Here is a 14,736-nt window from a genome sequence, read left to right on the forward strand (position 1 = left end):
ATAAACGTAGGTAGATGACGTGCATACCTATATAAACGTAGGTAGATGACGTGCATACCTATATAAACGTAGGTAGATGACGTGCATACCTATATAAACGTAGGTAGATGACGTGCATACCTATATAAACGTAGGTAGATGACGTGCATACCTATATAAACGTAGGTAGATGACGTGCATACCTATATAAACGTAGGTAGATGACGTGCATACCTAAATAAACGTAGGTAGATGACGTGCATACCTATATAAACGTAGGTAGATGACGTGCATACCTATATAAACGTAGGTAGATGACGTGCATACCTATATAAACGTAGGTAGATGACGTGCATACCTATATAAACGTAGGTAGATGACGTGCATACCTATATAAACGTAGGTAGATGACGTAATGACGCCACAACAAAAATACAGAGCTACACAGAACAAAAGCTGAAAAATACTAAGTGCACACTTCCAACAACTAAACAAGTTAAAGTCAAGCAGTCATTTGAAAAAAAATGTTGCCCTGGCGGAGTTACACATTATTATTGAAAAGCACATCCATGAGCTACTTGTTATGGGCGTCACTGCTATTAGCTTCACAACTGACATTTGGACCAGCGATGTCAGCCCCATGAACATGCTGAGTCTGACAGTACAGTGGGTCGACGAGGATTTAGTACTGAGGAAAGCACAAGACTGTGCTGGTTCTCATACCGCTGCTGCCAGTTCAATGGCATTTGAGAACATGTTGGAAACATGAACACACTCCTAGCTCCATTCAAACAACTGACTCGAGAAACAAGCTAATCAACTGCGCCTGCAGCAGACGTGATGCCCTGTCATGGCATTGAAACGCCTGCTCAACAAAACTGCCGACACAGACCGTGGGGTTAAACTTACAAAAGTACTGAACAAGCGATTCGGTGGCATTCTCTCTGAGTCTCCACTGTGTCACCACCATGCTCGATGCTAGGTACAAGGACCGCTACTTCGATGCAGACAAGAAACAGGGTTTACGTGAAATATTAGATACAGCTGGACAAGATGGAAACGGTCACAGTGACAGTGCGCACCGAGGAAGAGAGGCCACGGACAGACACAGCTGAAACTTCACTGATTGACATGTATAATGAAATCCTGGTTGAGAATGAACAAATTAACAAAACAGCACAGCCAGTAAGTGAAAGAAATAGGTTTTGATTATGTTTTACTGGAAATGGGGACATACGTAGAAGGCAACAAAATAACTTTTTGGTCAGTGTGTGTTTCAACTATTTAACTGTACTATAATACTTAATTATTTAAATATCGGTATCGTTTTTTTGGCAAGGAAAATATCGGTATCGGCCAAAATGACATATCGGTGCATCCTAGTAAATAGATGTACTTCTTCGATCCAAATTCAGCCAATGTGACAGAAATTACAAAGTCAGGCTTTTTATCAGAAAACTGCAAGAGAATTTCCCCAAACTACTTCAACTACTATGATAGCATTTGACGGTAGTCTACTGTGAAAGCAGTAAATGCCCCAAAAAAGTGGGGGATAAAAATATGGCGTCTGACTCCTTGACTGGCTACTGCCTTCCTTTCAGTGTGTACACAGGTCAGGGGGATGAAGCAACAGAGCTTGGCTTAGCCTTAGGTGTCATGGAGCTCATGTGGGGCTCTCTCTTGTCAGATCACCAGGTCTATGATGACATCTTATTTTCCCTCAAACCCCTGGTGAAAGATTTTCTTGGCACTAACACATAATATTGTGGCACAGTAAGGCACAACAGGAAGAATTCCCCCAAGGCCATTATGGAGGGCAAGCTCCACAGAGTTCAGATTCTAAAATGGCCTGTGGATAATGTTATGGTGTGCTGCGGGAGGGACAAATGAGGTGTACTTTCTATGTTCTAATAGCTCAGAGAATGACACCCAAAAACCAGTATCAAAACACAGGAACAACATTCAATTCTGTGTTCCAGAGCTGGTCCTGGATTACAACAAGAAAGAAAATGGTTGGGGTTGACCATCGACCAGTTCAGGAGCTACTATAACGTTGGACGCACAGCCAGGAAATAGTGGAAGCAAGTGTTTTGGGGGATGCTCAAAATTGCTATTATCATGCTTACAAGCACAAGCATTTCGCTACACTCGCATTAACATCTGCTAACCATGTGTATGTGACAAATAAAATTTGATTTGGACCCTGCAAAGGCTCCTTCCCAGAAACCACAGGCGCATGTCCCTGAAGGCATTCAAAATGCAGCTTGCGCATTCGCTTTGTGATGGATATAGTGGCAGGAAGCGGGAAGCCAAGAATGTGGCACCAGGGGGTGTAGACCGAGTTGTATCTCATCATTTGAAAGCAGCCACTCCCTGGTGAAGTTTAAAGGGTGCAAGAGAGGGTGTGCTGTGTGCATCCGGAATGGAAGCAGGGCAAAAAGTGGGAGATGTGTAGAAACCTCCTTTGGGTGCCCTACGTGTTCTGTGCCCCTTTGATGGATGGGGACGCGCTTCCAGAAGTTCCACACGTTGTAGGCTAAATGCAAACACTAAAGTGACCCATGTGAAATAGGTTTTAAAAAAAGTGTTAAGCTAGCCTAACAGGGGATGCAGGTAGCCTGGCGGGTAGGAGTATTGGGCTGGATCTAATCCACAAGCTGACAAGGTAAAAATCTGTTGTTCTGCCCCTGAGCAACACACTTCAGCAACTTCCTTGACATGTTGTTGACTAAATGTAAACACTTGCGTGACATTCATTTTTACTACAAATCTTATCAGCAAATGTGTATGTTTAAAATTAGTCTCTGAACAGTTGTGTTTATCTAATACTTGTTGCATTCTCTAAATTGTTGTCAAAGTACTATTTCTACATTTTGTGTCAGGCCTGGTCTCTACTAAATTGTGTTAGGAGAGGTTATCTATATTTTGAAATTGTCTGAATAGTCATTTGCATTTTTACACTAACAGAAGTAAGAATCTTTGCCAATCCAATGGCCTACTTTGTGTGGGTTTTGAAATAATTTCTGAATATTGTTTTGATACATTTTTGAATATGTACAGTACCAGCCAAAAGTTGACACACCTATTCATTCAAGGTTTAAAAATAAATAAATAAATAAATAAATAAATATATTCTACATTGTTGAACAGTGAAGACATCAAAACTATGAAAATAACACATGGAATCATGCAACCCCCCAAAAAGTGTTTAACAAATCAAAATATATTTAATATTTTTCAAAGTAGCCACCCTTTGCCAATACTGTGCAAAGCTGTCAAGGCATTCTCTCAAGCAGCTTCATGAGGTAGTCAGTCACCTGTAATGCATTTCAATTAACAGGTGTGCCTTGTTAAAAGTTAATTGTGGAATTTATTTCCTTCTTAATGCATTGGAGCAAATCAGTTATTTTGTGACAAGTTAATGGTGGTATACAGAAAACAGCCCTATTTGGTAAAAGACCAAGTCCATATTATGACAAGAACAGCTCAAATAAGCAAAGAGAAACAACAGTCCATCATTACTTTAAGACATGAAGGTCAGTCAACGTGGAAAATTTCAAGAACTTGTGCCCAAAAAATGTATTCATTTTGGATACACTGTTCCATGAATGTCCCACAAAATCATCCTGTTATCCGCATTTGGGTATTTTAAATGTGGTCACCCTATTTGCACTGCGTGAGGAGGCACCTCGGGCAACTTGCCATCTTAGCTGCCGCACATCTAGCATTTCACAGCATCTTTGCAGGAACTAGTCGTTTTATGTAATGCAGACATGTGTAGAAAGTGGACGACAGTGCCACACAGTTCGCCCAAAACAAAGACCTGCACAACATGGAAGACTTTTTTGTAGAATCACCTGCAACTGGTCACGGACGTTTATAAGATACATTTTTTCCCCAAATCAAGAATATAGACAGATTATTAAACTAACCTGCTCTGGGAGATACTATGTTGCCGTTTTGGATAGCTAAACTAACCGGTAACACCCAGTAATGGAAACATAGGGTGCATTCATAAAGTCACTCTGGCTTGTAGGCTGTATCTCGGTCATGATTGGTCCCATATGGCGGCGCACAATTGGCCCAGTGTCGTCCAGGTTTGGCCGGGGTAAGAATACGATTTTTTTAACGGACTTGCCTAGTTAAATAAAAGGTTACATAAAAAATAAAAAATAAAATATACTTAGATTTCAGAGCGCTCTCATCTGAGTGTGCCAGAGCGCAGAATAACTGATGAATTTACAAACGACCAGAGCGCACTCCAGCACTCCAGATTGAATTTAAGAACACACCCATAGTTATCAAATCAAATTGTATGTCACATGTGCCAAATACCATGAAACGGTAAGGTCTACAGACCTTACAAGCCCATAACTCATTCTTGAACTGCATTGTTGGTTAAGAAAATATTTACAAAATAAACAAAAAAAATAAACGTAACACAAAATAATAAATAATAATAATAATAATAATAATAATGAGGCTATATACAGGGGGTACCGGTACCGATTCAATGTGCAGGGGGTACATGTTAGTAGGGGTAAGGTGACTATGCATATATAATAAACAGCGAGTAGCAGCAGGGTAAACCTTTTTAAATAATTTGGGGCCTTCCTCTGACTCCGCCTAGTATATAGGTCCTGGATGGCAGGAAGCTTGACCCCAGCGATGTACTGGGCCGTACGGACTGCCCGCTGTAGCATTTTAAGGTCGGATACCGAGCAGTTGCCATACCAGGTGGTGAAGCAACCGGTGAGGATGCTCTCAGCAGTGCCGCTGTGGAACTTTTTAGGATCTGGGGACCCATGCCAAATCTTTTAAGTCTCCTGAGGGGGAAAAGGTGTTGTCGTGCCCTCTTCACGACTGTCTCTGTGTTTTTGGACCATGATAGTTTGTTGGTGATGTGGACACCAAGGAGTTTGAAACTCTCGACCCGCTCCACTTCTGCCCCGTTGATGTGAATGGGGGCGTGTTAAGTCCTCCTTTTCCTGTAGTCCAGCTCCTTTGTCTTGTTCACGTTGAGGGAGAGGTTGTTGTCCTGTCACCACACTGCCAGGTCTCGGACTTCCTCCCTATAGGCTGTCTCATCATTGTCGATGATCAGGCCTACCTGTGTTGTCAGCAAACTTGATGGTGTTCGAGTCGTGCTTGGCCACGCAGTCTTGGGTGAACAGGGAGTACAGGAGGGAACTAAGCACGCACCCCCGCGTTGAGGATCAGCGTGACAGATGTGGTTGCCAACTCTTACCACCTAGGGGTGGCCCATCAGGAAGTCCAGGATCCAGTTGCAGAGGGAGGTATTTAGTCCCAGGGTCCTTAGCATAGGGATGAGCTTTGTGGGCACTATGGTGTCGAACGCTGAGCTGTAGTCAATGAATCCCTGCACATTGACTCGGTACCGGTACACATGTATATAGCCTTATTGTTATTTTATTGTTACTTTCGTTTATTTGGTAAATATTTTGGTAACCCTTCCTTGAACTGCACTGTTGGTTAAAGGCTTGTAAGTAAGCATTTCACGGTAAAGTCTACACATGTTGTATTTGGTGCATGTGACAAAGGTTGGTTTGATTTTAACAGCATTCTGGGGGGGGGGGGGGGGGGGGTATGCAAATTGGAGTGGGTCTAGGCAAGGGTTTGAGGGATGATGGTGTTGATGTGAGCCAACTTCTTAGCTAACGACGTGAGTGCTATACGGGTGGTAGACATTAATTTTTTTACATTTTATTTCACCTTTATTGAATCAGGTAAGCTAGTTGAGAACAAGTTCTCATATACAACTGCAACATGGCCAAGATAAAGAAAAGCAGTGCGACACAAGACAGAGTTACACATGGGATAAACAAACAGTCAATATCACAATAGAAAAAAAAGTCTATGTACAGCGTGTGCAAATGAGGTAAGATAAGGGAGGGAAGACAATAAAAAGGCCATGGTGGCGAAATAATTAGAATTTAAAAACTGGAGTGATAAATGTGCAAGTAGAGATACTGGGGTGCAAAGGACTTATTTTCAGAAGAAAAAAACAAAAACATTATGGGGTTGAGATAGTTGGATGGGCTATTTACAGATGGGCTATGTACAGGTGCAGTGATCTGTGAGCTGCTCTGACAGCTAGTGCTTAAAGTTAGTGAGGGAGATATGAGTCTCCAGCTTCAGTGATGTTTGCAATTCGTTCCAGTCATTGGCAGCAGAGAACTGGAAGGAGAGGCAGCCAAAGGAATAATTGGCTTTGGGGGCGACCAGTGAAATATACCTGCTGGAGCGTGTGCTACGGGTGGGTGCTGCTATGGTGACCAGTAAGCTGAGATAAGTCTTTGCTAGGTAAAGCCGGCGCTGTAGATGACCTGGAGCCAGAGGTTTTGGCGACGAATACGAAGCGAGGGCCAGCCAACGAGAGCATACAGGTCGCAGTGAAGGGTAGTATATGGAGTTGTGACAAAATGGATGTCACTGTGATAGACTGCATCCAGTTTGCTGATTAGAGTGTTGGAGACTATTTTGTAAATGGCATCGCCGAAGTCAAAGATCAGCAGGATAGTCAGTTTTACGAGGGTATATTTGGCGGCATGAGTGAGGTGTGCTTTGTTGCGAAATACGAAGCCAATTCTAGATTTAATTTTGGATTGGAGATGCTTAATATGAGTCTGGAAGGAGAGTTTACACTAACCAGACACCTAGTTATTTGTAGTTGTCAACATATTCTAAGTCAGAACCGCCCAGAATAGTGATGCTGGACAGGTGGGAAGGTGCGGGCAATGATCGGTTAAAGAGCATGCATTTAGTTTTACTTGCATTTAAGAGCAGTTGGAGGCCACAGAAGGAGAGTTGTATGGTATTGAAGCTTGTCTGAAAGTTAGTTAACACAGTGTCCAAAGAATGGCCAGAAGTATACAGAATGGTGTCGTCTGCGTAGAGGTGGATCAGAGAATCACCAGCAGCCAGAGCGACATAATTTGATGTATACAGAGAAAAGAGTCAGCCCGAGAATTTAACCCTGTGGCACCCCTAGAGACCGCCAGAGGTCCGGACCACAGGCCCTCTGATTTGACACACTGAACTCTATCAGAGAAGTAGTTGGTGAACCAGGCGAGGCAATCATTTGAGAAACCAAGGCTGTTGAGTCTGCCAATAAGAATGTGGTGATTGACAGAGTCGAAAGCCTTGGCCAGGTCGATGAATACAGCTGCACAGTATTGTCTCTTATCGATGGCGGTTATGATATCATTTAGGACCTTGAGCGTGGCTGAGGTGCACCCATGACCAGCTCTGAAACCAGATTGCATAGCGGAGAAGGTACAGTGGGATTCGAAATGGTCAGTGATGTGTTTGTTAACTTGGCTTTTGAAGACCTTAGAAAGGCAGGGAAGGATAGATATAGGTCTGTAGCAGTTTGGGTCTAGAGCATCTCCCCCTTTGAAGAGGGGGGGGGGTGACCGCAGCAGCATTCCAATCTTTGGGGATCTCAGACGATACAAAAGAGGTAGAACAGGCTACAGAGGTTGCAACAATTTCAGCTGATAATTTTTAGAAAGAGGTTAGGCAGGTTACCTTTGCTTTCTTGAGTACAGGGACTATTGTGGTCTGCTTGAAACATGTAGATATTACAGACTCGGGCTGCGGTTCAAACTCATAAAAGACATACCCTCGTCCACTTACCCTTGACTTATTCCCTTGGGGGAATCCCCATCACCATCTTGGAGGGCGGTACAAATGTTTAGCCAACCAAGGGAAGTTTGCAACGTAAGCTCCACAGCCCTCGTTTTTAGTTGAGTTTGCTAGTGTACAATTATGTTATGTTCACTCCGGGGCCTGAATACAAATTGAATACAATTTGTGGCAATTGCACAACCGCTAAGAAAAGCCTTAAAAACAACATTAATAGAGGAGTCTACATGCAATTGTAAGTAAAAACAAATGCAAATAACTAGAAATTGTGCTACTAATACACATGACTACACAAACACATCTCGTAAAAAGCAAATGGTTTTTTGTTATCTTTTGGAAATTGCAGAAGTAAAACATTTTCCTTCTGAAGTTCCAGATAGGCAGGCTAACGTTAGTTAGCTAATTAATTAGCTAGCTATCATACAGTAGGCATATGTTAATAATTATATAGTCAATATAAGTAGACATGCACTCATGATTGACTGTAGCGCATATAAAGCACCACCGGTGGCTGAAAACACAACCATCGCGGGATGAACTAGTGACACATTTCCGGGCAAGGGCGGTCCATTTAAAAATCACTCCTTCCTCGCCCTGCAACTGTATACTCGTCAGACGTCATGAAACGTCATCAGACGTGTCCACTTCATTTGAGGGCTGAGGGGATAGGGTGTGTCTTAGTGTTTGGTCTGCAACCTCGGTCAGGGAGAGCTATCTGACATACAAATTGTCCGCTAGTTATCGGTGTTGAAGAAACGCACTCAGTTGGATGTCCTTACCTTTTCGCAGAGCGTTCTCACTTGATTCTCCGATAGTTGCTTGCATTCATTCAGTTGCTCGACCCATTGGTCTAATTCCATCGTAAAGACTTTATCGTCCATTTTGAAAACTGATCAGATGTACTGTTTTTAGCTAACTGGTGGATATGGTGAAGTAATGAAATAACGTCAACCGGAACTATGGATGGCGTTGTAGCTAACTTAACGATGCGCAGCTCTCTATCATCAACGAGCTAATCACTGATTATTGTCGGTACCGATATCCTCAATACAAAGCTAGTTAATCTTCCTGGTATTTGTATGTCCCACGTATACACCGTGTGGCGCGGCAGGGACGGCACTGTTGGTTCCCTGTCGCCCCCTACAAAGGAAACTCGCTGTATAATGGCCGCTCTGATCGACGTTTTCTTCATCGATGAGGTTTAACGGCAGTTGGCATCCAATAAATGTTGGCATTACCGCCATCTACTAGACTGGAGTATAACTCCCTTATACTTTGCTTAATTAGTTTAACAAATATATATAATACAACAAATACCCTATCATATAACACTACACTCACCAAAAATTCAATGATATAATAATAATAAATACCCTACTCCACAATTTAAATGTATTTAGTCCTAATTCAGGCCAACAGCCTGAAAGGATGGGACATCACTGCTAAACACACTAACGCTTCCTTCTAATGTCAAGTCTCGCACACCCAAATACCTCTCTGCAGCTGCCAACACAACCTTTATTTTCTGCGACTTTACGTTCCATCCGTGGAGTATAGTCAATAATCATTGCTGTTAATACAAAAAAATCCAATATTGCTGAAACATATATCACTTGTTGGAAGTGGCGGATTTAGACATAGGCGACATGGGCAGCCACCCAGGGCGGTATCTTGCCAGGGGTGGCATGGGGCTCCCGCACAAAAAAAAAAAAAAAAAATTCCAGAATGGTGGCACTTGTGCAATCGGTTTCACTCATTTGCATGTCACCGTGTGGGACTGTGGGTCAATTAACCTTTTCGGAGAGGGCGCCTTGATTCAAATCCAAGTTTATTTGCCACGTGCGCCGAATACAACAGGTAGTAGACCTTACAGTGAAATGCTTACTTACAGGCTCTAAGCAATAGTGCAAAAAAAGGTAAGTAAAGAAATAAAAACAACAGTGAAAAACAGTAGCGAAGCTATAAAAGTAGCGAGGCTACATACAGACACCGTTTAGTCAGGCTGATTGAGGTAGTATGTACATGTAGATATGGTTAAAGTGACTATGCATATATGATGAACAGAGAGTAGCAGTAGCGTAAAGAGTGGGTGGTGGGTGGTGGGACACAATGCATATAGCCCGGTTTGCCAATGTGTGGGTGCACTGGTTGGTCGGGCCAATTGAGGTAGTATGTACATATCCACATGAATGAATGAATATAGTTAAAGTAAATGTGCATATATGATAAACAGAGAGTAGCAGCAGCGTAAAAGAGGGGTGGGGGGGACACACACAATACAAATAGTCCGGGTAGCCATTTGATTACCTGTTCAGGAGTCTTATGGCTTGGGGGTAAAAACTGTTGAGAAGCCTTTTTGTCCTAGACTTGGCACTCCTGTAACACTTGCCATGCGGTAGTAGAGAGAACAGTTTATGACTGGGATGGCTGGGGTATTTGACAATTTTTATGGCCTTCCTCTGACATCGCCTGGTGTAGAGGTCCTGGATGGCAGGCAGCTTAGCCCCAGTGATGTACTGGGCCGTACGCATTACCCTCTGTAGTGCCTTGCGGTCGGAGGCCGAGCAATTGCCATACTAGGCAGTGATGCAACCAGTCAGGAAGCTCTCGATGTTGCAGCTGTAGAACTTTTTGAGGATGTCAGGACCCATGCCAAATCTTTTCAGTTTCCTGAGGGGGAATAGGCTTTGTCGTGCCCTCTTCACGACTGTCTTGGTGTGTTTGGACCATTCTAGTTTGTTGTTGATGTGGACACCAAGGAACTTGAAGCTCTCAACCTGCTCCAATACAGCCCCATCTATGAGAATGGGGGTGTGCTCTGTTCTCCTTTTTCTGTAGTCCACAATCATCTCCTTAGTTTTGGTTACGCTGAGGGATAGGTTGTTATTCTGGCACCACCCAGCCAGGTCTCTGACCTCCTCCCTGTAGGCTGTCTCGTTGTTGTCGGTGATCAGGCCTACCACTGTTGTGTCGTCTGCAAACTTAATGATGGTGTTGGAGTCGTGCCTGGCCATGCAGTTGTAGGTGAACAGGGAGTACAGGAGGGGACTGAGCGCGCACCCCTGGGAAGCTCCAGTATTGAGGATCAGCGTAGCAGATGTGTTGCTACCTACCCTCACCACCTGGGGGCGGCCCGTCAGGAAGTCCAGGATCCAGTTGCAGAGGGAGGTGTTTAGGGCAGTGTGGAGTGCAATAGAGATTGCATGATCTGTGGATATGTTTGGGCAGTATGCAAATTGGAGTGGGTCTAGGGTTTCTGGGCTAATGGTGTTGATGTGAGCCATTACCAGTCTTTCAAAGCACTTCATGGCTATGGACGTGAGTGCTAAGGGTCTGTATTAATGTAGGCAGGTTGCCTTTGTGTTCTTGGGCACAGGGACTATGGTTGTCTGCTTGAAACATGTTGGTATTACAGACTCAATCAGGGACATGTTGAAAATGTCAGTGAAAACACCTGCCAGTTGGTCAACACATTCCCGGAGCACACGTCCTGGTAAACCGTCTGGCCCCACAGCCTTGTGTATATTGACCTGTTTAAAGGTCTTACTCACATCGGCTATGGAGAGCGTGATCACACAGTCATCCGGAACAGCTGATGCTCTCATGCATGCCTCCGTGTTGCTCACCTCGAAGCGAGCATAGAAGTGATTTAGCTCGTCTGGTAGGCTCGTGTCACTGTGCTTCCCTTTGTAGTCTGTAATAGTTTGCAAGCCCTGCCACATAAGACGAGCATTGGAGCCGGTGCAGTATGATCCAATCTTAGCCCTGTATTGACGCCCTGCCTGTTTGATGGTTCGTCGCAGGGTATAGCGGATTTCTTTTAAGCTTCCAGGTCCTTGAAAGCGGCAGCTCTACCCTTTAGCTCAGTGTGAATGTTGCCTGTAATCCATGGCTTCTGCTTGGGGTATGTACGCACAGTCACTGTGGGGACGACGTCCTCAATGCACTTATTGATATAGCCAGTGACTGATGTGGTGTCATCAGAAGAATCCCGGAACATGTTCCAGCCTGTGATAGCAAAACAGTCCTGTAGTTTAGCATCTGCTTTATCTGACCACTTTTTACAGCCCGAGTCACTGGTGCTTCCTGCTTTAATTTTTGCTTGTAAGCCGGAGATCAGGAGGATAGAGTTGTGGTCGAATTTACCAAAGGGAGGGTGAGGGAGAGCTTTGTATGCGTCTCTGTGTGTGGAGTAAAGGTGATCTAGATGTTTTTTTCCCCTCTGGTTGCACATTTAACATGTTGATAGAAATTTGGTAGAACTGATTTAAGTTTCCCTGCATTAAAGTCTCCGGCCGATAGGAGCGCCGCCACTGGGTGAGTGGTTTCCTGTTTGCTTATTTCCTTATACAGCTGACTGAGTGCAGTCTTAGTGCCAGCATCTGTCTGTGGTGGTAAATAAACAGCCACAAAAAGTATAGCTGAAAACTCTCTCGTGTGGCCTGCAATTTATCACAATATACTCTACTTCAGGCGAGCAAAATCTAGAGACTTCCTTAGATTTCGTGCACCATCTGACCCCCCCCCCCCCGTCTTACGGAGTGTGCTGTTCTATCTTGCGGGTGCAGCGTATATCCCGCTAGCTGAATATCCATGTCGTCATTCAGCCACGATTCCGTGAAACATACGGTAGTACAGTTTTTTATGTCCCGTTGGTAGGATATTCGTGATCGCACCTTGTCTAGTTTATTGTCCAATGATTGCACGTTGGCGAGTAGTATTGACGGTAAATGGCAGAAAAAAATCATTTTTTGTCCTCTGAGTCTGAGTATCCATAGTAACGGCTCCGTTTGGGCTGCTCAATGATGACACAGAAGGCTGTTAGCTGACGTTAGCGAGACACTTTTTGTTAGCCTAAACTCAGACAAACAGCTTTAACTTTTTATTGGTAGAAACTATTCCTAATCTGCTTTATCCAATCAGAGGGGAACAGCCTACCTTTCTCTTTAAACAATTGAGCAATTTAGAGCACGGAGGATGATCCTGAGTAGGAGATCAAAGCTAGTGATCATTAGACATCTTCTCTTTATCATTCCAGGTCATCCTATTGATTGGTACAAGCTATTCGTAATCCGTTATTGGATTTGAATAGCAGAGAAGCAGAGGAACATTTCATGTCCTTTGTTTTTGTATGACTTGTGTGCGACTGTTCAAATCAGCAGTTGTTCGCAAAAAAAGTTACAGAAAATGTTGTTGCGGTTACTAAAACAGCTGTATTGTTAGATCCCTACTGGATATTTCTGTTATTTTTACAGATTTGGGTAACTTTTTAGAAAAGTGGTACAGTACAGTAGCTGATACAGTAGCTGATTCGTGTCTAAAGTTGTATTGTTGAATTGACAGTAAATGGAAGTTGGAAGTGATCCCATACTGTAACGATCTGGGTGTAGTGGGTGAGAAGTCAGGCGCAGGAAGCAGAGAGTTCAGGGTAGTGCTATTTAATGCACAAACGGCGAACATAAGCCACCCCACGAAAACACAGGGCGCACACAAAAACAAATGCCCCAAACACCGGGACTAAAACAGTCCAGCAAAAAAAAACACGAACAGGAAAACACGTTAACCTCTAAAGTGCACACTAGTCACACAAACAATCCCACACAAAGAGCAGGTGGGCCGGCTGGTTAATAAAGCCCAACTGATCACCAAATAAACAACAGGTTTAACCAATAAACAGACAAGGAGGGGGAGGAAAGAATCAGTGGCAGCTAGTAGGCCAGGTGATGACGACCGCCGAGCGCCACCCGAACGGGAAGGGGAGCCACCTTCGGTAGGAGTCGTGACTCATACAGGGGGATGGAGGACAAAAATATAAATAGTTACATATTTTTAAGATGTCAAAAAGTTGTATACAAGCAACTCAAGCATGACCATTCTAAATGTTTTAAAGTTTACGTTTCTAGCTTAAATGGTGTAAGAGGAGTAGCGTGCTAAAGAATAAGAAGAAAATAAGAAGTATGTCGAAGATTGAAGCTGGGGCTTTTGCTTTAAGACACAATTTCTTAATTCTGTACATGTTTCTATACAGCTGACATATCTGGTTTCGACTGAATCTACAATCAATTGCTCTTTAATAGTTTTTAAATAGTTTTCTTACTGTATAATGAATTACGTGATGAATCATGGGAAGGGTACTGATCAGAGGGATAAAAACCTGCACTGCTGGTATGATAATGACAAACAACTACAGATGTCTCTTTATAGTGTGACCGGGGAAGCAGGTAGCCTAGTGGTTAGAGTGTTGGGCCAGTAACCGAAAGGTTGCTGGACTGAATCCCTGACCTGACAAGGTAAAAATCTGTCGTTCTGCCACTGAGCAAGGCAGTTGACCCACTGTTTCCCGGGCTCTGAAGACGTGGATGTCGATTAAGGCAGCCACCCTCTGATTCAGAGGGTTGAGTTAAATGCTGAAGACACATTTCAGTGTAAGACATTCAGTTGTACAGCTATCCCCATTTCTGTGTGTTTACGTGGTAGTTTATAGGCAGGTACATGATGTGTACCTGTACATATAATTAGTGTGGATAGGTACACATTATGGTGGGTACTAGGTGGACACACCTATGTAAATACATGTTTGTCAACAACTGCGGCATCTTCCAATGAGCAGACAGACATGGCAAGCAACCTTTGGTTGCTGCACACTGACTGCTATCGGCATAGAATACCACCTTAGTCCTGCACTGAAGCAGGTATAGAGCTGGTCAAGATGGTTAAACTGGTCAACCTGGATTTTCCAGCAGGGTATGTATTAAGGACACTTATTCTAAAGTGGTACCAAGCTTAACATTGAGATAGCGCACAGGAAACTTCACAACTACATCTGATCAAACTTTTATTGAAAAATAAAATACAAGGAATGGTTAATACAACTGTAAAACTACCACATTTTCCTGTAAAAGCTGTTCAAAGACAAACGCAGAAACAAACAAATAATTAGATTGTCTATAGATATTTTGGTGCATAATCACAAAGGGAGCGTAACAGTAAATTGGCATCACTGATGCAATCCCTATTTCCTTTACCAAAAGTATCAGCCACCTTGGGACTGACTGCCTCCAAAGCTGCTGGAGATACAGGTCTCTGTCT

General features: G+C 43.4%; 1 protein-coding gene across 1 annotated transcript in view; it reads right to left on the reverse strand.

The window, feature by feature from the left end:
• The window catches only part of LOC110509534 (serine/threonine-protein phosphatase 2A catalytic subunit beta isoform), a 29,942-nt gene extending 21,090 nt beyond the window's left edge, over nt 1-8,852 (reverse strand). Inside the window, exon 1 of the mRNA XM_021590453.2 lies at nt 8,427-8,852. Coding sequence (XP_021446128.1) covers nt 8,427-8,528 — 102 coding nt within the window. The 5' untranslated portion in view covers nt 8,529-8,852. The remainder of the gene's footprint in view (nt 1-8,426) is intronic.
• Nucleotides 8,853-14,736: the final 5,884 nt, after the last annotated feature.

The sequence above is a fragment of the Oncorhynchus mykiss genome, chromosome Y, assembly GCF_013265735.2.
Source record: "Oncorhynchus mykiss isolate Arlee chromosome Y, USDA_OmykA_1.1, whole genome shotgun sequence".
Lineage (NCBI taxonomy): Eukaryota > Metazoa > Chordata > Actinopteri > Salmoniformes > Salmonidae > Oncorhynchus > Oncorhynchus mykiss.